Raw genomic sequence first — 21,963 nt, forward strand, 5'->3', positions numbered from 1 at the left:
CAAAATGTAAAAGCTGCAACGTGTCCACATTGTAAGCAGGCTGCTTTGTGGATCTGCCAGCTTTTTTCTTCTTCTTCTCTCTCTCTCTCTCTCTGTCTCCCCCCAACCCTCTTTCTCCTTCTTTTTCTTCTTCTCTCTCTCTCTCCCCCCCCCAGTCCTCTTTCTCCTTCATGTCAACTTAAAATGTACTTCTCTTTTATCTTTTAAAGAAATAAACGTGTCTAAACAAAATATGAGACTGTGCTAATGCTTTTCACTTGTACTATCAGGGCTTGTTATGCATTTGAATACGCACAGGATCAGCCATCTTTCATTGCCTTAGATAGAAGCGTGGCATCACACGTCAGACCCCCCCCCCCCACACCCAACCCTCATGTTGCGTGCATGCGAACTATCCCGATCGCTTCGATCGATCTGATACCGACTCATCCGAACACGAAGAGTCGACGTGCGCAAATGATCCTCCATCATCACCATGCAACGTTTTCTCTTCCCCTGTTCGCAGACACCCGCCCATCTACGCACACTGGAAGGGAGGTTGTGTGTGTAGGGGGGGGCGGGCTCTGGCTGAACCCTCCACACCCCCCCCAACACCGCAAAAAAAGTTTGGGGCATATAAAAGCGCAGCTAAGTGATTTGTTGAGGCAGTAGGGAGTTTCTGCTGGGGTCTGGATTGGAGTTACACACAGACCGGACCCGACCGTGTATGAGTGGCGTTTGAGAAACACAAAAGGACCCCCACCCTGTCGCAAAGAATCTACATGTCTAATATTTAGACATGTTCAGCTTTGTGGATATTCGGTTAGCGCTTTTGCTCAGCGCTGCGGTGCTTTTGGTGAGAGGTCAAGGCGAGGATGACAGTGAGTATCACTTTATCACTTTTATTCCTTTGATATGGAAGGGGGGATAAAATGGGGGTTGAGGGGGGGGGGCATCATCAGGACCGGACAGAGCCCAGAGAGAGGATGCTGAGCACGTCATTGTGGAACATTTTTTTGCTTCTCTTGGAGGCCCATTCGGTGCACATCTGGATTGTTGTTGTTTTTTTTATGTCCTCCCTTCTTTTCTGGCGTCAGTGCGCGTCAAACCTGAGGAAGGGGGTGGGGGTGGTGGGGGGAGGGCGCAGCTGCATCTCCCCTCTCTCTGACTTCTGCAAGCAGGAACAGAACATTCCAGTACAAAGCATCTGACTTAAAGCAGGACACGTCGTTAAAGTCCACAGGTTAGGGGCGGTTAAAGTCTTTAATTGGGGGTGACTTGGTGTTCCGTTGCTGTGTAGATAAGAACTGCGCTGCCTTCAAAGTGGACTAATATAAACGTTAGAATCAAAGTCAAGTCAAATGATGGAAAAAAGAAAGAAAAAAAAAGTTGAGGGAGACAATGGAAAATTGCAGAGGTGTGACGTCGCTGCTTGAAAGTCTAGACTTGTTTTGGTGTGCAACAGCACCACTCGGTGGCCAAGTTTAGTATCGCCACATCTGTCTCTTTTTTTTTTTTTCCTTTCTTCAAGGCCTCGACTCCACCATAAAAGTCCATGTTTGGAATGCCGTTAAAAACCTTTATATACGAGGTTTTACCACAAATTAAAAAACTCTGCATTCATAAAAGTAGCTTCGTCACGCCAATCATGACTTGAGTCTTCTTTTTTTGGTTTGGTGTGGCGCACCTGAACCCCTGTGTTTGTCCCCCCCCCCCCAGGCACATTTGGCAGCTGCACGCTAGACGGACAATTGTACAACGACAAGGATGTGTGGAAACCGGAGCCGTGCCAGATCTGCGTGTGCGACAGTGGCACTGTCATGTGCGACGAGGTCATCTGCGAGGACTCTTCCGACTGCGCCGACCCCATCATCCCAGACGGGGAGTGCTGTCCCATCTGCCCCGAAGACGGTACCTCGCTCCCGTCACCTCCCCGCTCTATGCCGTAGCCGTTCGATGGCGCCGTCTCCAGGACTCGCAAGACGTTACACACCCCCCCCCACCGGGGACTTTTGTGTGAAACCGCCTTGGAATGTTTTTCCACGTCCTGTGTAGATATGTTGGCGTGGTAGGACACCACGTAGCTGCAAGCGGGGTGTAATTATGTCTCTCTGGAGGCGGGTGTATAGAACTTCTTAAGGACGTACCCTGTTTGCCAAGATAATGTTAACTTTTTACGGACCTAACCTTAACCCTAACCCTAACCCTGACAAATGCGATGACATGTAAGCCCGTCTGTGACCCTCGACACATTCCTAGTATTTGTGTGCTAATTTTGACATATTTTGGTCCGCCCTGGAACTTTTTTTTCGAAAAGCTAGGCACAGAACCGACCCGATACGGTGCTTGTTTACGTCAGTTGTGGTACGACCGTTAGCTGCCGTGCATGACTCTTGATTGTCGAACTGGTGCGGTGAACAGCGTGTGACCTTTTTAATCCCTCTCCCCCTCTTCTGCTCCCGTAGGACCCCAGATTCCCGATGAGGTACTTTACCTTTTGCTGACCTTCTTACGTCTTACGATTTGTGGCGCACGCGCAGACTTGACTCACTTTTGTTTTCCTCTTCCCTCAGCCAATAAAGGGAGATGTTGGCCCCAAAGGAGACATCGTAAGTTTCGAGATTCCCATTGTGATCGTTGACTTTAGCCAATTTAGCGCTTTTAACGTGACTTTGGTGCGTTCTTGCGATTGCCTTGTTTACACGACATTAGCGTCGAGCTAGTGTGCCGCGAATGTGATGATGATTGGGTCACACAAAAGGTCAAAGGTTGATTATAAGCTAGTGTTAGCTTAGCATCATACCGAGTCCAATTTAGCACACTTGATTCACATGATTTACATGAAGTGTTGGTTTTGTTGCAAATGAAATGTACTTGCTAATAGACCACGTGACGTGTTGTAGGGTCCCATGGGTCCTCCTGGCAACGATGGAATCCCCGGACAGCCTGGCTATCCTGGACCAGCCGGCCCCCCTGGCCCCCCTGGCCTTGGCGGAGTAAGTCAATCCATCCCGATATAAACTCTTGCTTATTTTCAGAAATGTCTTGGCACTCTGGAAGCTTCCATTCCGGTATCTGCTCTTCAGAACCGAGATGAAGGTATTTCTCCCACAAAGCCCAGCAACTAATCCTTCTTCATCTCCTCCCTCCCACCCCCCGACAGAACTACTCTCCTCAAATGAGCTATGTGGACCATTCCAAGTCTGGGCCATCCCAAAACCTGCCCGGTCCCATGGTACGAAAGCACCTGTTTTTGCGTCTTAAACTGGACTAGTTTGCTCAGTGGCTGTACTGACGCTGTTGTTCTTCTTCATCAACAGGGCCCAATGGGTCCCCGTGGTTCTCCCGGACCCCCTGGCGCCGCTGTAAGTGTCCCCTCAACAGCTGTCAGCTTCTTAGAAAGCAAAATTCTCATTAATCTTTTGGTGTGGTTGTCTATCAGGGTCCTCAGGGTTTCACCGGCCCACACGGAGAGCCTGGTGAGCCCGGAGCTTCTGTGAGTGCCCCATCCCGCGTCACATCACTTAGCCTCTATAGTTCTTGACACTACATTTCAACGCTGACATTCTTGTGTTTCGCAGGGTCCCATGGGTCCCCGTGGTCCCGCTGGCCCCCTTGGAAAGAACGGAGATGATGTAAGGGGTTCATTGATCTACTTTGAAATTTGCTTATATAGCATATGCTAACTTGGTTTCTGTTTGTTGACAGGGTGAGGCTGGCAAAGCCGGACGCCCCGGCGAGCGTGGAGCCCCTGGCCTGCAGGTGAGTGACCCGGGCATGGAGTCAAAACACTTCCTTCAGGACTGCGTTCAGTTGACCTAATTCTTCCTGCTGCAGGGTACCCGTGGATTCCCCGGAACCCCCGGACTCCCCGGCATCAAGGGACACAGAGTGAGTTGGCAACGTCCACACTTTGCCGCACCTGATGGTTTTGACGTCACGCTGATGATTTTGTCTGCAGGGTTTCAGCGGCTTGGATGGAGCTAAGGGAGACGGCGGACCTGCCGGACCCAAGGTGAGAGGAACGGGCGCCTGGATGACCATAACCCTCAGCTTATTTGTATGTGAGTAAAACCGTTTGACATTTCTCTACAGGGAGAGTCTGGTGCTTCTGGAGAGAACGGTGTCCCCGGAGCCATGGTGGGTCCACAATCCGACTGACAGAATCAACCCCCCTGGCCCGTGTTCGTGCTAATGTTGCGCTCTATGTCTGCGTATTCTCCAGGGTGCTCGCGGTCTTCCTGGTGAGAGAGGCCGTCCCGGACCTGCTGGCCCCGCTGTAAGCATCACACACCAAGACCCCATATATACCATAAGTATCCCCAGACCAACTTCATACTTAAATGCTCCCTGTGCAGGGTGCTCGCGGCAACGATGGCAACTCTGGCCCTGGCGGACCCCCTGTGAGTATTTGTCATTTCACCTGTCAGGAGTGAGCACAGCCACAAAAAAATGACATCATCCAGTTCCACATCAGTGATTCTCTGCTCACATCATTTGTCTTTATGCTCCAGGGATCTACTGGACCTGCTGGACCCCCTGGATTCCCTGGTGGTGCTGGAGTGAAGGTAAACCACCCCAAAGATGACTTTTAATTGGCTTAGTTTACAATGCAAAAAGACAAATATCCATTGCAGAGGACTCTGGGATGTGATCATAGTGGAGGTTTATGTGATGTGTGACGCCACTAGATGGCGCTAACTGATTTGGTGACATCATGAATGAAACCTTTGCGGTGTCAGAACAAAAGTGGAGGATCCCTAAACTGATCAATTATTTACATGTGTTTTCCCGAAACAGGGAGAGACTGGTGGCCAAGGAGGCCGTGGTTCCGATGGACCCCAGGGAGCCCGTGGTGAGCCTGGTAACCCAGGATCCCAGGGAGCTGCCGGACCTGCCGTGAGTATAGAACAGATTTTACATTCGTCTTCATTTCGATAAAGAAAAAATACATGACGGTGATGTTGGTGCTTTCTCCCTCCACAGGGTGCCCCAGGATCTGATGGTCATCCCGGTGCCAAGGGTGCCGTTGTAAGTACCACGCGACAGGTTTGGCACCCCCGAACCAACATTAGGACCTATTGTAACATCCGTATTCCCCAAGGGTCCCGCTGGTATTGCTGGTGCTCCCGGTTTCCCCGGTGCCCGTGGACCTGCTGGAGGTGTGGGCCCCGTCGGTGCCGTTGGTCCCAAGGGTAACAATGTGAGTCGTCTGCAGATGATTAAGACAACTTTCGGTTTTGGCTCGTGTACGATGCTAATGGTGTGTGTTTCTGTCCTCAGGGTGACCCAGGTCCCTCTGGTCCTAAGGGAGAGCATGGTGTCAAGGGAGAGACTGTAAGCACATGCACAGATTCGTCTTCCTATTGGGTGACACAGCAATGACTGATTCGGCGTTCTCTCTCTTTAGGGCCCCGCTGGAGTTCAGGGACTTCCTGGCAACTCCGGTGAGGAGGGCAAGAGAGGAGCCCGTGGAGAGCCCGGTGTTGGTGGACCCCGTGGACCTGCTGGAGAGCGTGTAAGTTGCTGCCCCGTCAAGAGCGGCAAACTCTGATGGGCCCGCAGTCACGTGGTGTGTTTCTTCTCCCAGGGCGGTCCTGGTGCTCGTGGTTTCCCTGGATCTGATGGAGCTGCTGGTGGAAAGGTGAGTTGGCAAATCGCCTTCAGCGTGATCAAGACTTGACGGGCATTCTCAACCTGCTACCTCTTGTGTGATAGGGAGCCCCTGGTGAGCGCGGTGCCCCCGGCCCATTGGGACCTCAGGGAGCCACCGGTGAGACCGGAAATACTGGCGCTCCCGGTGCCCCTGGATCCAAGGTGGGTTTTGCTATGTGTTCTTTCAGGTAGATGATCCAGCATGGACACTCTCTAAACGGTATCTCTCCACAGGGTATGACTGGTAGCCCTGGAAGCTCTGGCGCTGATGGCAAAGCTGGACCCGCTGTAAGTCCGAATTGACACCCTTTAGCACTCAGTGGAGCACATTCTCATTATGTTCTCATAATCCTTAGGGTCCTGCTGGACAAGATGGACGCTCCGGACCTGCTGGCTCCACTGGAACCAGAGGACAGCCAGGAATTATGGGATTCCCCGGACCCAAGGGACTTACTGTGAGTGCGAGACTCTGAAAAGTCTGAAACGTAAAACTAAAGATCCCCCTCACTGGCTGACGTTTTTTTGTCCTCTTGTTCAGGGTGAGAACGGCAAGGGTGGAGAGAAAGGTCCCGCTGGCGCTGGTGGCCCCGTTGTAAGTGCTGCCATAGTTTCACGCCTTAAAGGTGGAAAAATATTGCCCTGTCGAAGCTAATGAAAGTCGACTCTTCTCTCCTTCTCAGGGTGCCCCCGGCAAAGATGGTGACATTGGTGCTCCTGGACCTTCCGGCCCCGGTGTGCGTATCTTTTTGATTTCATCTGACTTTTTTTTTTACAAGCGCTAAAACAAACAGGCGGAAAAGTCTCTGAACGCTTGGTGTTCTGGTCTTCTTCTTCAGGGACCTGCTGGAGAGAAGGGAGATCAGGGTCCCGCTGGATCCAGCGGATTCCAGGTGGGTTCAGAGAATATCTCTGGACATATTTGTTCTTTGGTTAGTATATCTTTGCAGATGTGCCAATGCGTTGCTTCTCTTCCTCGTACAGGGTCTTCCCGGACCCCAAGGTGCTACTGGTGAGACTGGCAAGCCCGGCGAGCAGGTAAGCGTCACAGAGAATTCAAAGTCAGCCTTGGTTTTTACATTTTAGGACCATGTTGATTGGTAACTGTTTGTTTTCCCGTCAGGGTGTTGCCGGCGAGGTTGGACCTGCCGGGCCATCCGGATCTAGAGTGAGTATCCTGTATGCCCGGTAAACCTGGTTCCTTGGGTCTACTTAGCCAACGCTCCTGACTGATGTGTCTTTTCTCTTCCAGGGCGACAGAGGTTTCCCTGGTGAGCGTGGTTCTACTGGTGCCCCTGGCCCAAACGGGCCCCGTGGTTCTAATGGCCCCTCTGGTAACGATGGACCTAAGGTACGTCTGAGAAACTCTTTGAAAAAAAATCACCTTAAACATTTCATATGCCGCTAGAAATGAGCTCCTTTAGTGCCCTAACCCTAACCCTAACCCTAACCCTCAAAGCTTTAGACATCCCTAGAGCTAATATTTGTATTTAGTTGGACTTTGTAAAACATCACAATACATTTGAAGATTAGCTGATGGAAAAACATGTATAGCAAAATAACTACCAAGCTAACTGCTAACAAAGCTTTTGACCTTCCCTCCCTCCTCAACGACACCTGGAAGTCGAACTTTGCTTGCATAGCATGCAGAACGACCCCAGACCTATGAACACAACTCCACTACACCCATCTTAGTGGGACTGTGCCCAAAATGTCATTTCAGTTCTTATGTGTCTCGTACATGTTAAAGAATGGACAATAGTAAAGCATCCCGACCCTGATCCTGCTGTTGAGGCTACCAGAAATTCACTGCTTATTTCGAAATGATTCAACCTTGAACCCAGATAAGATTGACTTGTTCTGTTAGCGGTCGGTGCCACGGCTCAATGAGGCGGTTCTGTTTACGTGTGTGCAGGGAGAGCCTGGTGCCGGCGGTGCCAACGGTGCCGCAGGAAGCCCCGGTATGCAGGGAATGCCCGGCGAGCGTGGAGCTTCTGGTCTGCCTGGCGTCAAGGGAGAGAGAGTAAGAGTCATTTCCTTAATCCCTTTTTCAAACGTTTTACTTCCCTGTCCATTCGTAACATCGCGACTTGTGAACCTGCTTCCCTCAGGGTGATGGCGGTGTTAAGGGAGGCGATGGCGCCCTAGGCAAAGATGGCGTCCGTGGTATGTCTGGCGCTATTGGATCCCCCGGACCTTCTGGTTCTCAGGGTGAGAAGGTAAGACCCCTTTATTTTAATTTGGTTGTCCAGGTGTATCCCACCTCTGGGCCTATCTCAGCTGGGAGTGGTCCACAATGACCACACTTTGCCATCCGAAATGAAAGGATGGTTAGATCCTTCAACTTGAGGTCACAATCCAAACAGAATCAACTCTTCTAACGGCTTGTCGTCTGATCTCCTTTTCATTGTGCTGTTAGGGTGAGCCTGGCCCCGTCGGAGCTGTTGGACCCACCGGCGCCCGTGGTTCCCCTGTAAGTTCTTCTTCATCCGCAACTGCTAAAAAACTGTACATTGTGATGACTGAGGATCACCTCGCTTCTCATGCCAACAGGGTGAGCGTGGAGAGGCTGGCCCTAATGGAGCTGCTGGATTTGCCGGACCTCCTGTAAGAACCTGACTTTGTCCACCACTCCATATCCCCTGACAAAAGCTCTGTCTGGTGGACTTTGTGCTTATGCCTTGTTCTCCAAATTCAGGGTGCTGATGGTCAGCCTGGTGCCAAGGGAGAGAGTGGTGATACTGGACCCAAGGGAGAGGGTGGTGCACCCGGACCCGGCGGACCTGTTGGAGCTGCTGGACCTCAGGTGGGTGGACTTGCGATTCAATCAAACCGACACTATCCAAAGATTGTGCTGGTAGTTTCATCTTCAAACACTTGGGTGCACAGGGACCTGCTGGACCAGGTGGAGCCAAGGGTGCCCGTGGTGGTGCTGGAGCCCCTGTAAGTATCTGGACTAGCTTTGTGAGATGTCGCAATGTGGACTAGCAATGATCACCCTGCACCTCCTCTGTGTTAGGGTGGTACTGGTCACCCTGGACCTGCTGGAAGAGTTGGACCCGCTGGACCCTCTGTACGTGTCTTCCGCTGTTGGAATCCGCAAAGCTTCGGCATCAGCAACCTTGTGTTGATACCTCTCCGTGTCTCTGCTAGGGAGCTGCTGGACCCGCCGGACCTGGTGGACCCGTTGGCAAAGATGGCCCAAGAGGCGGTCGTGGTGAGACTGGTGCCGCCGGTCGCGCCGGTGAGCCTGGTGCTATGGGACTTGCCGGAGTTTCTGGCGAGAGAGGATCTCCTGGTTCCGATGGAGCACCTGTGAGTCTTCTTTAAAGTAACGTATGGCTTATAGTTCATAGACCTGAACTGAACCAGACTGTTTCTCTTTGCAGGGTGCCTCCGGTCTGCCCGGACCCCAAGGTATTGGTGGACAGCGTGGTATTGTAGGTCTCCCTGGACTGCGTGGAGAGCGTGGTTTCGGTGGTCTGCCTGGTCCTTCTGTGAGTGTTGTCCGAGGGGCCACTGAGAGCCTCATTAGCGCACATGATTCTTAAAGCTCTCCTCAAACCTTCCTCGTGACTCTTTCCTTTTACGCCGATTCAGGGTGAGCCTGGAAAGCAGGGACCCGGTGGACCTGTTGGCGAGCGTGGAGCCCCCGGACCCGCTGGACCTCCTGGACTGTCTGGTGCTCACGGAGAGGCCGGTCGTGAGGTACGAGGTGTCGCCAGTTCAAACCCTTTCTGGTTAAATACATTTGATGAATTCTGGTGCCTGAGCAAACTCATCAAACACGGCCGCTCTCCCACAGGGATCTCAGGGACACGATGGTGCACCCGGTCGCGATGGAGCCGCTGGCGCCAAGGTAAGCTTTTTCTGTTCAAATGGACTCTTTTGGCCATTTGCAGGCGCTGCCTTACTAAAAGTGCTCTCTCATAGGGAAACCGTGGTGAGAGTGGTATTGCTGGACCCCCAGGACCTTCTGGTGGCCCCGGAGCCCCCGGTGCTGTTGGCCCATCTGGCAAGAGTGGCGATCGTGGAGAGTCTGTATGTCCCGCCCTTACTCTCTAATCTCCCTGACCTGTCCAGGGGTCTGATATTTCAACTTCATCTCTTTTGTTAGGGTCCCGCTGGTCCCGCTGGTCCTTCTGGTTCCGCTGGCGCCCGTGGTCCTGCTGTACGTTTCTCGCTCCTCGATCGTGTTTGTAAGAACCTGTACTGGACGGTCAGCTTCACATCTCTTGTTCTGTCCTGAAGGGCCCTGCTGGAGCTCAGGGAGACAGAGGAGAGGCCGGCGAGGCCGGAGAGAGAGGACACAAGGGACACAGAGGATTCACCGGCATGAGTGGTCTGCCTGGACCTCATGTGAGTTTCAGTGCTGCTTGGACTCTTAAGTTGAGTCTGGCTTGTTGTGAGCTGTTGTGAACCGATGCCTTCTTCGGTCTCCAGGGAGTTTCTGGAGAGAGAGGACCCGCTGGAGTCTCTGGACCCTCTGGGCCAAGAGTAAGTACAATCAGCCCTAAAATCTGCGGTGTCCTCAGGAGATGTTGTCACATTTTCAGCCAGTGGGATAATACGGCTCTTGCTTCATAGGGACCTGCTGGATCTAACGGCAACCCCGGAAAGGATGGCATGAACGGTATCCCCGGACCCATCGGACCCCCTGGACCTCGTGGCCGCAACGGAGAGATGGGAACTGCTGTAAGGTTTTCCCAGGCTCTTAAACGTCCACTTTGAATGTTTAAGGTTTTTTTAAGTGCTTAATTGTGTCATGCAGGGACCTGCTGGACCCCCCGGCCCTGCCGGACCCCCCGGTGCCCCCGGCGGTGGATTCGACTTCATCAGCAGTCCCATTCAGGAGAAAGCCCCCGATCCCTTCCGTGGCGGCTTCTACCGCGCCGACGACCCCAACGTGCTGCGCGATCGCGACATGGAGGTGGACTCCACTCTGGAGTCTCTGACCAGCAGGATCGAGAAGCTCCGCAGCCCCGACGGCACCCAGAAGAGCCCCGCCCGCATGTGCCGCGACCTCAGGATGAGCCACCCCGAGTGGAAGAGCGGTGAGTGGCAATGGATGGTCAAAGATCCTTTAAATGACAAGAGCTCTTTGCCATTTGTTGTACCTGCAGTAGGAAGACGATTCATATGGCCCCCATTCGTCGCGGTTTACCTGACACATGAAACGTGAACATTTTTTTTTAGGGATCTCATTAAAAAGTCATACATTTTTTTTATTCTTTTTTTTAATTTTTACTTTTAACACTTAAATCTCCAGATTAATTTCAGATCCATCCCTCGATTATACATTTTTTATTACTTTTATGTGTTTTTTTTGTTTGTTGTACGCCCTTTTTGTCAAAGAAAACTTAGTTTTTCATGTGGCAAACACACCAAATATGCAATAATTTCCCCAAAAAATATTCCACTTTGAAATATTTTCGATAGTTTTTAAGTAATTGGAGCCATGAATAGGTCAATAATTCATAACAACTTTGATTTTAAGTCATTGTTATTTTTTGCGGTAAAACAGTAAAAAAAAAATCCCACTAAAATATTTGGTGATCCAAAAAAGCAGACAGTTAAAAAATTAAAATAAAATTAAAAATTAAAAATTAAAATAAAAATTATTTATAATTTATATTATTATATTTTTAAGTAATTGGAGCCTTGCATAGGTCAATAATTCATAACAACTTTGATTTTAATTCATTATTATTTTTTGAGCTAAGACAGTAAAAAAAAAAAAAAAATCCCACTAAAATATTTGGTGATCCAAAAGGGCAGATAGTTAAAAAATTAAAATAAAATAAAAAAGTAAAATAAAAATTATTTATAATTTATATTATTATATTTTTAAGTAATTGGAGCCCTGAATAGGTCAATAATTCATAACAACTTTGATTTTAAGTCATTATTATTTTTTGAGGTAAAACAGTAAAAAAAAAAAAAAATCCCACTAAAATATTTGGTGATCCAAAAGGTCAGAAAAAATAAAAATAAAATTTAAAATAAAAATAATAAAAAAAGGTCAATAATTCATAACAACTTTGATTCTTGGCCTAATAACAGAGAACTCCTCGATAGCCGTCTTACTTTCGTCCCGTCTCCTCTAGGCGCCTACTGGGTGGACCCCAACCAGGGATCCTCTCTGGATGCCATCAAGGTCCACTGCAACATGGAGACCGGCGAGACCTGCATCCACGCCAGCCAGTCCACCATCCCCATGAAGAACTGGTACCGCAGCAAGAACCCCAGAGACAAGAAGCACGTCTGGTTCAGCGAGTCCATGACCGGTGGATTCCAGGTGAGAGAGGACTCTTTTGAACCGTGGCGCCAGCCAGTTTCCCCCCACCCCGCTCACGCCCGTGTCCCCCCCCCCCCCCCCCCCCACGCAGTTCCAGTATGGCAGCGACGGAGCTGACGCCGAGGATGTCAGCATCCAGATGACCTTCATGCGTCTGATGGCCAACCAGGCCTCCCAGAACGTCACGTACCACTGCAAGAACAGCATCGCCTACATGGACTCGGCCTCCGGCAACCTCAAGAAGGCCCTGCTCCTCCAGGGCTCCAACGACGTGGAGATCAGAGCCGAGGGCAACAGCCGCTTCACATACAACGTCAACGAGGACGGCTGCACGGTAAGTCCCCCACGCACGTTTGGCCCCCGCGTGACTCCAAGGCGGCAGAAAGACATCAGGACTGGCAAAAATTGCGATCTAATCAAAAAACCAAACCCCAAAACTCAAAATTGCGCTCCCTAGGAAGAAAACACAGACAAAACTGCTTGTAACTTCCAGTAGGAATAACGTAGAGACATGAAACAAAAACCTCTATGTAGGTCTCACTTAGGTCAAATTTACCTAAGAAGTAAAAAATACAAGGTTCGAAGGCCTTGTAAGGACAAAAAAAATCAAAAGTTGGGTAAACGGACTCCCTGTTTTTTCATACACTGATATCCTTCAGCAAAAATCAACAGGAAGTTGGCAATTCCCCCTTCAAAACAAAAGTCTAGTAAAAACAGTCACCTTTGCCTCTTTGAGCTGTAATTTGACCCGCTTAACATGCTTCAAAACTCACCAAATTGGACACACACATCAGGACTGGCGAAAAATGCGATCTAATAAAAAAAACAAAAAACCCCAAAACTCAAAATTGCGCTCTAGCGCCCCCTAGGAAGAAAACACAGACAAAAACTGCCTGTAACTCCCAGTAGGAATGTCGTAGAGACATGAAACAAAAACCTCTATGTAGGTCTCACTTAGGCCTAGATTTCATACACTGACATCCTTCAGCAAAAATCAACAGGAAGTTGGCAATTCCCCCTTCAAAACAAAAGTTTAGTAAAAACAGTCACCTTTGCCTCTTTGAGCTGTAATTTGACCCGCTTAACATGCTTCAAAACTCACCATATTTGACACACACATCAGGACTGGCGAAAATTGCGATCTAGTCAAAAAAACAAACCCCAAAACTCAAAATTGCGCTCTGGCGCCCCCTAGGAAGAAAACACAGACAAAACTGCCTGTAACTCCCAGTAGGAATGTCGTAGAGACATGAAACAAAAACCTCTATGTAGGTCTCACTTAGACCTAGATTTCCTACACTGGCATCCTTCAGCAAAAATCAACAAGAAGTTGGCAATTCCCCCTTCAAAACAAAAGTTTTGTAAAAACCGGTCACCTTTTTTCAAAAATGATCTCTTCTGAGCGTGTTTGTCGTGTCGGCTTCAAATTAGCACAGGAGACAGATTGAACCCTTCTGATTAAAAGTTGATGAAAGAGTTTTAATTAGTGCTCCGGTTTGGATTTTATGAGCCTTTAAAGTCGGTCCCGTCCATCGCTGCTTGCAGCTTTAATTTTATTTTATTTTTCCCAAAAAAAGGACCTTATCTTCACCAGACCAGGTTGTCAACGAAATTAGATTTGTTCAAAGGGTTTTTAAAACCAGGTCCAGTCCAGATAATGTCCAACACACACCTTCATCCCATGTACACTGAAAAATTAGGGAACACAACAGATTGCATATCATTTATAAACAAAATTGACATTTTCAAAAATAAGCATTTATGTACAGTCCAGATTATGTCCAGGTCACTCAAATTAGGGAACACAACAATCGATAGCATATCATCTATAAACATAAAAGTGGGAGACCGGGCTTTAGTGACCTCTGTGTCCACCAGAGGTCACTAAAGTGCAGCACTTCTCCCATTCTTTTTTTATCGGCAATAAAATGTTGAGATTTTGTTGATTAGATTTAAAAAATAAACTGCATCGTCTAATTTTTTATCTTAGCAGGTGCTTTTTTTGCCCCTGATTAAAAAATAAAAGTATGTGTCGCTTTCAATGTCTTAAAAACCCCCTTTACAAATATTTAGTAAATTATTGTGCTGAAAAAAACCCCATGAATTCCGTCTTTAAGAATAAAAAAATGTATAAATGTAATAACTTACTAAAGCTACGAACTATGGGAGACCGGGCTTTCTGCTCCGCCGCTCCCAGTCTGTGGAATGCTCTCCCTGACCACCTGAGGGTACCACAGACTGTGGATGCTTTTAAAAAAGGCTTAAAAACCCTTCTTTTTTTTCTTTTTTTTTTTTAAAAAGCCTTTTTATAGATAAATGCATACTAGTTCTAGCTATTACGCTGTTCTATTTTTATTTTTTTTTTAGTTTTTTTTAAATTACCTTTTTATTATTTTTCTTTTTTTTCCAATAAAAAAAAAAAAATGATAAAAGAAATAACTTACTTAAAGCTACGAACTATGGGAGACCGGGCTTTCTGCTCCGCCGCTCCCAGTCTGTGGGATGCTCTCCCTGACCACCTGAGGGCACCACAGACTGTGGATGCTTTTAAAAAAGGCTTAAAAACCCTTCTTTTTTTAGATATATGCATACTAGTTCTAGCTATTAGGCTGTTCTAGTTTTTATTTATTTTTAATTATCTTTTCATTATTTTTATTTTTTTTCAATACACTGTAGCACTCTGAGGTTGTTTGCTCAATGTAAAGTGCTTTCTACAAATAAAATCTATTATTTTTATTATTATTTATTATAATTACATTTTCAAAATAAGCCTTTGAGGACTTCCCATCTTTTTTTTTTAATGTTTTTTGGCGTCATGTTTTTTGGCGCCATGTAACTTTCTAAAGTTAAAAAAAATACTGAATAAATGTTTCTGACCTTCTTTGTGTCCGCAGTCACACACTGGCTCCTGGGGCAAGACGGTCATCGACTACAAGACATCGAAAACGTCCCGCCTGCCAATCATTGACATTGCTCCTATGGATGTTGGTGCCCCTGATCAGGAATTTGGCGTCGAAGTTGGCCCAGTTTGCTTCTTGTAGAAAAAAAACAGGAAAAAAAAGGAAGAAGAAATATGGACATGACATTGTTGCTTTTTTTTCTCGCAGTCATCTCTTAAATCCTCTTTTCCATGCATTCAAAACTCATTCGGCCGCCATTTGGTCCCCACGTTTTTTTTTTCTCCTTTTTTTTTAAACCACTCAAGACGTTTCGGGACCTTCTACTCCACAAAGACACTTTTTAAAAAAAAGCCAAAAAAGCAAAGAAACGAGAGAAAAAAAAAAAGTCCCCACGGCAACAAGAACATATTTGTGTAAAATGTCACCCCCCCTTTTTTTTGGAGTTTGAGCGAGAGAGAGAAAAAAAACTTGCTGCGGAAGGACTTTTAAGAAACAACAAATGATATGTACCATTTTTCTGGTGTTGAATAAATTGTAAAAAGTGTGACGTGTGTCTCCTTGTTGTGAAATTAGACCGACGGAAGGCGCATCTTCATGAAGATGGCGACCTCATAACAAGAAGTCACCGCCAATTTTTTTTTCTTTCTTTTCTCAAAAGGAAAAAAGGGTCGCATTTTACACAACAACAACATGTCAAGGTGCTAAAAAAAAGCAACTCAACGAGGTCCGGTGCTACTAATTGACTCTTGTTGTCGACACTTTCCATTCCTCTGCCCGTTGTTGTCACTCTTCTTTCTTTCTTTTGTTTTGCCGCCGTGGAAAATTCATCTTCACTAAAAAAAAAAAAAGTAAGCACACTTCCCACCCCACCCCCCACCCGTCCTGTTGTTTATGTTTGTTGTTGTCTTTTTTTTGCGGGAAAAAAAAACCGGAAGCAGACCCACTTTCACGGTTGAACAAAGAGAGTTTGTGTACTTATGTTGTACATGTATAATAAATCAAGATGTTTTTAATTATTTTTATTTTTTTTCTTCTGGGTGCTGAAATAAAAGCATGTGAAGTGGTTCTACTACCTGGCCGACTTTTCACTGTGCTTGACTGCCGTTACGTCACCTTTTCCCCCCGCAACAGTTGTGCTTGTGAAAACAAAGCCGAATGTTTAGATTTATTCACTAAAATACATATTTTTTATTTTAAAATTGGGGGCGAAAATGCACCTGCTAAGATAAAAATTACACGATGCAACTCATTTTTAAAATCGAATCAACAAAATCTCAACATTTTATTGGCGACAAAAAAGAACGGGAGAAGTACTGCGCTTTAGTGACCTCTGGTGGACACATTTAGTGCAGCATGTGTGCAAAAAGAAGCATTCAGAATACATTGATAAGTGTTTTTCTCCGATAATGATAATAATAATAGATTTTATTTGTAGAAAGCACTTTACATTGAGCAAACCACCTCAAAGTGCTACAGTGTATTAAAAAAAATAAAAAAAAAATAAAAAGATAATAAAAAAAACAAAACAAAAATAGCACAGCCTAATAGCTAGAACTAGTATGCATATATATATATATTTAAAAAAAAAGATTTTTTTAAAAAGAAGGGTTTTTAAGCCTTTTTTAAAAGCATCCACAGTCTGTGGTGCCCTCAGGTGGTCAGGGAAAGCATTCCACAGACTGGGAGCGGCGGAGCAGAAAGCCCGGTCTCCCATAGTTCGTAGCTTTAGTAAGTTATTACATTTATACATTTTTTTTATTCTTAAAGACGGAATTTAAGGTTTTTTTTTCAGCACAATAATTTACTAAATATTTGGAGGGGGTTTTTAAGACATTGAAAGCGACACATACTTTTATTTTTTAATCGGGGGCAAAAAATGCACCTGCTAAGATAAAAAATTAGACAATGCAGTTTATTTTTTAAATCTAATCAACAAAATCTCCACATTTTATTGCCGATAAAAAAAGAATGGGAGAAGTGCTGCACTTTAGTGACCTCTGGTGGACACATTTAGTGCAGCATGTGTGCAAAAAGAGGCATTCAGAATACATTCAATCAATCAATCAATCAATGTTTATTTATATAGCCCTAAATCACAAGTGTCTCAAAGGGCTGTACAAGCCACAACGACATCCTCGGTACAGAGCCCACATACGGGCAAGGAAAAACTCACCCCAGTGGGACGTCGGTGAATGACTATGAGAAACCTTGGAGAGGACCGCATATGTGGGTAACCCCCCCCCTCTAGGGGAGACCGAAAGCAACGGATGTCGAGTGGGTCTGACATAACATTGTGAAAGTCCAGTCCACAGTGGATCCAACACATCAGCGGGAGTCCAGTCCACAGCGGGGCCAACAGGAAACCATCCCGAGCGGAGACGGGTCAGCAGCGCAGAGATGTCCCCAACCGATGCACAGGCTAGTGGTCCACCCGGGGTCCCGGCTCTGGACAGCCAGCACTTCATCCATGGCCACCGGACCTATGCGACTCCCCCTCGCAAGGGACAGGGGAGAAGAGGAGAAAAGAAAAGAAACGGCAGATCAACTGGTCTAAAAAAGGGGGGGTCTATTTAAAGGCTAGATTATACAAATGAGTTTTAAGATGGGACTTAAATGCTTCTACTGAGGTAGCATCTCTAACTGTTACCGGGAGGGCATTCCAGAGTACTGGAGCCCGAATAGAAAACGCTCTATAGCCCGCAGACTTTTTTTTGGCTCTGGGAATCACTAATAAGCCGGAGTTCTTTGAACGCAGATTTCTTGTCGGGACATATGGTACAATACAATCGGCGAGATAGGCTGGAGCTAAACCGTGTAATATTTTATACGTAAGTAGTAAAACCTTAAAGTCGCATCTTAAGTGCACAGGAAGCCAGTGCAAGTGAGCCAGTATAGGCGTAATATGATCAAACTTTCTTGTTTTTGTCAAACATTGATAAGTGTTTTTCTCCGATAATGATAATAATAATAGATTTTATTTGTAGAAAGCACTTTACATTGAGCAAACAACCTCAAAGTGCTACAGTGTATTAAAAAAAAAAAATTTAAAAAAATATATAATAAAAAAAAAATAGCACAGCCTAATAGCTAGAACTAGTATGCATATATATATATATTTAAAAAAAAAAGATTTTTTTAAAAAGAAGGGTTTTTAAGTCTTTTTTAAAAGCATCCACAGTCTGTGGTGCCCTCAGGTAGTCAGGGAGAGCATTCCACAGACTGGTAGCGGCGGAGCAGAAAGCCCGGTCTCCCATAGTTCGTAGCTTTAGTAAGTTATTACATTTATACATTTTTTTTAATTCTTAAAGACGGAATTTAAGGGGTTTTTTTCAGCACAATAATTTACTAAATATTTGGAGGGGCTTTTTAAGACATTGAAAGCGACACATACTTTTATTTTTTAATCGGGGGCAAAAAATGCACCTGCTAAGATAAAAAATTAGACAATGCAGTTTATTTTTTAAATCTTATCAACAAAATCTCAACATTTTATTGCCGATAAAAAAAGAATGGGAGAAGTGCTGCACTTTAGTGACCTCTGGTGGACACATTTAGTGCAGCATGTGTGCAAAAAGAGGCATTCAGAATACATTGATAAGTGTGTTTTTCTCCGATAATGATAATAATAATAATAATAGATTTTATTAGTAAAAATCAATTTACTTTGAGCAAACAACCTCAAAGTGCTACAGTGTATTGAAAAATAATAAAAAAATAAAAAGATAATTTAAAAAAAAAATTAAAAATAAAAACTAGAACAGCCTAATAGCTAGAACTAGTATGCATATATATAAAAAAAAAAAGATTTTTTAAAAAGAAGGGTTTTTAAGCCTTTTTTAAAAGCATCCACAGTCTGTGGTGCCCTCAGGTGGTCAGGGAGAGCATTCCACAGACTGGGAGCGGCGGAGCAGAAAGCCCGGTCTCCCATAGTTCGTAGCTTTAGTAAGTTATTACATTTATACATTTTTTTATTCTTAAAGACGGAATTTAAGTTTTTTTTTCAGCACAATAATTTACTAAATATTTGTAAAGGGGATTTTTAAGACATTGAAAGCGACACATACTTTTATTTTTTAATCGGGGGCAAAAAATGCACCTGCTAAGATAAAAAATTAGACAATGCAGTTTATTTTTTAAATCTAATCAACAAAATCTCAACATTTTATTGCCGATAAAAAAAGACTGGGAGAAGTGCTGCACTTTAGTGACCTCTGGTGGACACATTTAGTGCAGCATGTGTGCAAAAAGAGGCATTCAGAATACATTGATAAGTGTGTTTTTCTCCGATAATGATAATAATAATAGTAATAGATTTTATTTGTAAAAAGCACTTTACATTGAGCAAACAACCTCAAAGTGCTACAGTGTATTAAAAAAAATAAATAAATAAAAAGATAATTTAAAAAAACTAAAAAAAACTAGCACAGCCTAATAGCTAGAACTAGTATGCATATATAAAAAAAAAGGATTTTTTAAAAAGAAGGGTTTTTAAGTCTTTTTTTAAAAGCATCCACAGTCTGTGATGCCCTCAGGTGGTCAGGGAGAGCATTCCACAGACTGGGAGCGGCGGAGCAGAAAGCCCGGTCTCCCATAGTTCGTAGCTTTAGTAAGTTATTACATTTATACATTTTTTTATTCTTAAAGACGGAATTCATGGGGTTTTTTTCAGCACAATAATTTACTAAATATTTGTAAAGGGGGTTTTTAAGACATTGAAAGCGACACATACTTTTATTTTTTAATCAGGGGCAAAAAAAGCACCTGCTAAGATAAAAAATTAGACGATGCAGTTTATTTTTTAAATCTAATCAACAAAATCTCAACATTTTATTGCCGATAAAAAAAGAATGGGAGAAGTGCTGCACTTTAGTGACCTCTGGTGGACACATTTAGTGCAGCATTTGTGCAAAAAGAGGCATTCAGAATACATTGATAAGTGTGTTTTTCTCCGATAATGATAATAATAATAATAATAGATTTTATTTGTAAAAAGCACTTTACATTGAGCAAACAACCTCAAAGTGCTACAGTGTATTAAAAAAAAATAAAAAAATAAAAAGATAATAAAAAAACAAAAAACAAAAAATAGCACAGCCTAATAGCTAGAACTAGTATGCATATATCTATATAAAAAAAAAAGTTTTTTTTTTAAAAGAAGGGTTTTTAAGTCTTTTTTAAAAGCATCCACAGTCTGTGGTGCCCTCAGGTGGTCAGGGAGAGCATTCCACAGACTGGTAGCGGCGGAGCAGAAAGCCCGGTCTCCCATAGTTCGTAGCTTTAGTAAATTATTATATTTATAAATTTTTTTTATTCTTAAAGACGGAATTTAAGGGTTTTTTTCAGCACAATAATTTACTAAATATTTGGAGGGGCTTTTTAAGACATTGAAAGCGACACATACTTTTATTTTTTAATCGGGGGCAAAAAATGCACCTGCTAAGATAAAAAATTAGACGATGCAGTTTATTTTTTAAATCTAATCAACAAAATCTCCACATTTTATTGCCGATAAAAAAAAGAATGGGAGAAGTGCTGCACTTTAGTGACCTCTGGTGGACACTTTTAGTGCAGCCTGTGTGCAAAAAGAGGCATTCAGAATACATTGATAAGTGTTTTTCTCCGATAATGATAATAATAATAGATTTTATTTGTAGAAAGCACTTTACATTGAGCAAACAACCTCAAAGTACTACAGTGTATTAAAAAATAATAATACTAATAAAAAGATAATAAAAAAAACAAAAAAAAAACTAGCACAGCCTAATAGCTAGAACTAGTATGCATATATATATATATTTTTTAAAAAAGATTTTTTAAAAAGAAGGGTTTTTAAGCCTTTTTTAAAAGCATCCACAGTCTGTGGTGCCCTCAAGTGGTCAGGGAGAGCATTCCACAGACTGGGAGCGGCGGAGCAGAAAGCCCGGTCTCCCATAGTTCGTAGCTTTAGTAAGTTATTACATTTTTTTATTTTTATTTATTCTTAAAGACGGAATTTATGGGTTTTTTTTCAGCACAATAATTTACTAAATATTTGTAAAGGGGGTTTTTAAGACATTGAAAGCGACACATTTCCCATAAGCAGCAGTGAAAACAAAGCCAAATGTTTAGATTTATTCACTAAAATACATATTTTTAATTTTAAAATTGGGGGCGAAAATGCACCTGCTAAGATAAAAATTAGACGATGCAGCTTATTTTTTAAATCTAATCAACAAAATCTCAACATTTTATTGCCGATAGAAAAGAACGGTAGAAGTAATGCGCTTTAGTGACCTCTGGTGGACACATTTAGTGCAGCATGTGTGCAAAAAGAGGCATTCAGAATACATTGATAAGTGTGTTTTTCTCCGATAATGATAATAATAATAATAATAATAGATTTTATTTGTAAAAAGCACTTTACATTGAGCAAACAACCTCAAAGTGCTACAGTGTATTGAAAAAAAATTATAATAAAAAGATAATTTAAAAAAAATAAAAACTAGCACAGCCTAATAGCTAGAACTAGTATGCATATATATAAAAACTTTTTTTTTATTTTAAAAAGAAGGGTTTTTAAGCCTTTTTTAAAAGCATACACAGTCTGTGGTGCCCTCAGGTGGTCAGGGAGAGCATTCCACAGACTGGTAGCGGCGGAGTAGAAAGCCCGGTCTCCCATAGTTCGTAGCTTTAGTAAATTATTATATTTATACATTTTTTTATTCTTAAAGACGGAATTTAAGTTTTTTTTTCCAGCACAATAATTTACTAAATATTTGTAAAGGGGCTTTTTAAGACATTGAAAGCGACACATTTCCCATAAGCAGCAGTGAAAACAAAGCCAAATGTTTGGATTTATTCACTAGAATACATACTTTTATTTTTTAATCGTGGGCAAAAAATGCACCTGCTAAGATAAAAAAATTAGACGATGCAGTTTATTTTTTAAATCTAATCAACAAAATCTCCACATTTTATTGCCGATAAAAAAAAGAACGGGAGAAGTGCTGCACCTTAGTGCCCTCTGGTGGACACATTTAGTGCAGCATGTGTGCAAAAAGAGGCATTCAGAATACATTGATAAGTGTGGTTTTCTCCGTTAATGAATTGTTGTATTAGTGATTTTGAGTGGAAAAACAACATTTATGTCGGTGT

The 21,963-nt window shown here is 44.0% G+C and overlaps 1 protein-coding gene across 1 annotated transcript; it reads left to right on the forward strand.

The window, feature by feature from the left end:
- Window positions 1–623: 623 nt before the first annotated feature.
- col1a1b (collagen, type I, alpha 1b) lies at window positions 624–15,373 on the forward strand. Its single transcript, XM_062057311.1, has 51 exons — window positions 624–860; window positions 1,699–1,890; window positions 2,445–2,464; window positions 2,553–2,588; window positions 2,883–2,975; window positions 3,143–3,214; window positions 3,300–3,344; window positions 3,422–3,475; window positions 3,561–3,614; window positions 3,688–3,741; window positions 3,817–3,870; window positions 3,941–3,994; window positions 4,075–4,119; window positions 4,205–4,258; window positions 4,338–4,382; window positions 4,494–4,547; window positions 4,780–4,878; window positions 4,966–5,010; window positions 5,084–5,182; window positions 5,263–5,316; window positions 5,390–5,497; window positions 5,570–5,623; window positions 5,698–5,796; window positions 5,869–5,922; window positions 5,991–6,089; window positions 6,173–6,226; window positions 6,315–6,368; window positions 6,471–6,524; window positions 6,616–6,669; window positions 6,755–6,799; window positions 6,884–6,982; window positions 7,547–7,654; window positions 7,743–7,850; window positions 8,051–8,104; window positions 8,185–8,238; window positions 8,330–8,437; window positions 8,521–8,574; window positions 8,651–8,704; window positions 8,785–8,946; window positions 9,021–9,128; window positions 9,232–9,339; window positions 9,437–9,490; window positions 9,565–9,672; window positions 9,749–9,802; window positions 9,883–9,990; window positions 10,075–10,128; window positions 10,219–10,326; window positions 10,403–10,685; window positions 11,739–11,929; window positions 12,021–12,263; window positions 14,824–15,373. Exons 1-51 carry the CDS (start codon window positions 779–781, stop codon window positions 14,968–14,970), a joined length of 4,347 nt encoding a protein of 1,448 aa, XP_061913295.1. The 5' UTR covers window positions 624–778; the 3' UTR covers window positions 14,971–15,373.
- The last annotated feature ends 6,590 nt before the right edge of the window (window positions 15,374–21,963 follow it).

This window comes from Entelurus aequoreus, linkage group LG08 (genome assembly GCF_033978785.1).
Source record: "Entelurus aequoreus isolate RoL-2023_Sb linkage group LG08, RoL_Eaeq_v1.1, whole genome shotgun sequence".
Classification (NCBI taxonomy): domain Eukaryota; kingdom Metazoa; phylum Chordata; class Actinopteri; order Syngnathiformes; family Syngnathidae; genus Entelurus; species Entelurus aequoreus.

Bases quoted from the DNA above. Each gene is read 5' to 3' on its own strand.
- col1a1b (XM_062057311.1), top strand. From the start codon at position 779: ATGTTCAGCTTTGTGGATATTCGGTTAGCGCTTTTGCTCAGCGCTGCG. The intron at 4,259-4,337 runs GTAAGCATCACA...CTCCCTGTGCAG, and splicing joins CCGGACCTGCTGGCCCCGCT to GGTGCTCGCGGCAACGATGG. The intron at 8,105-8,184 runs GTAAGTTCTTCT...TCATGCCAACAG, and splicing joins CCGGCGCCCGTGGTTCCCCT to GGTGAGCGTGGAGAGGCTGG.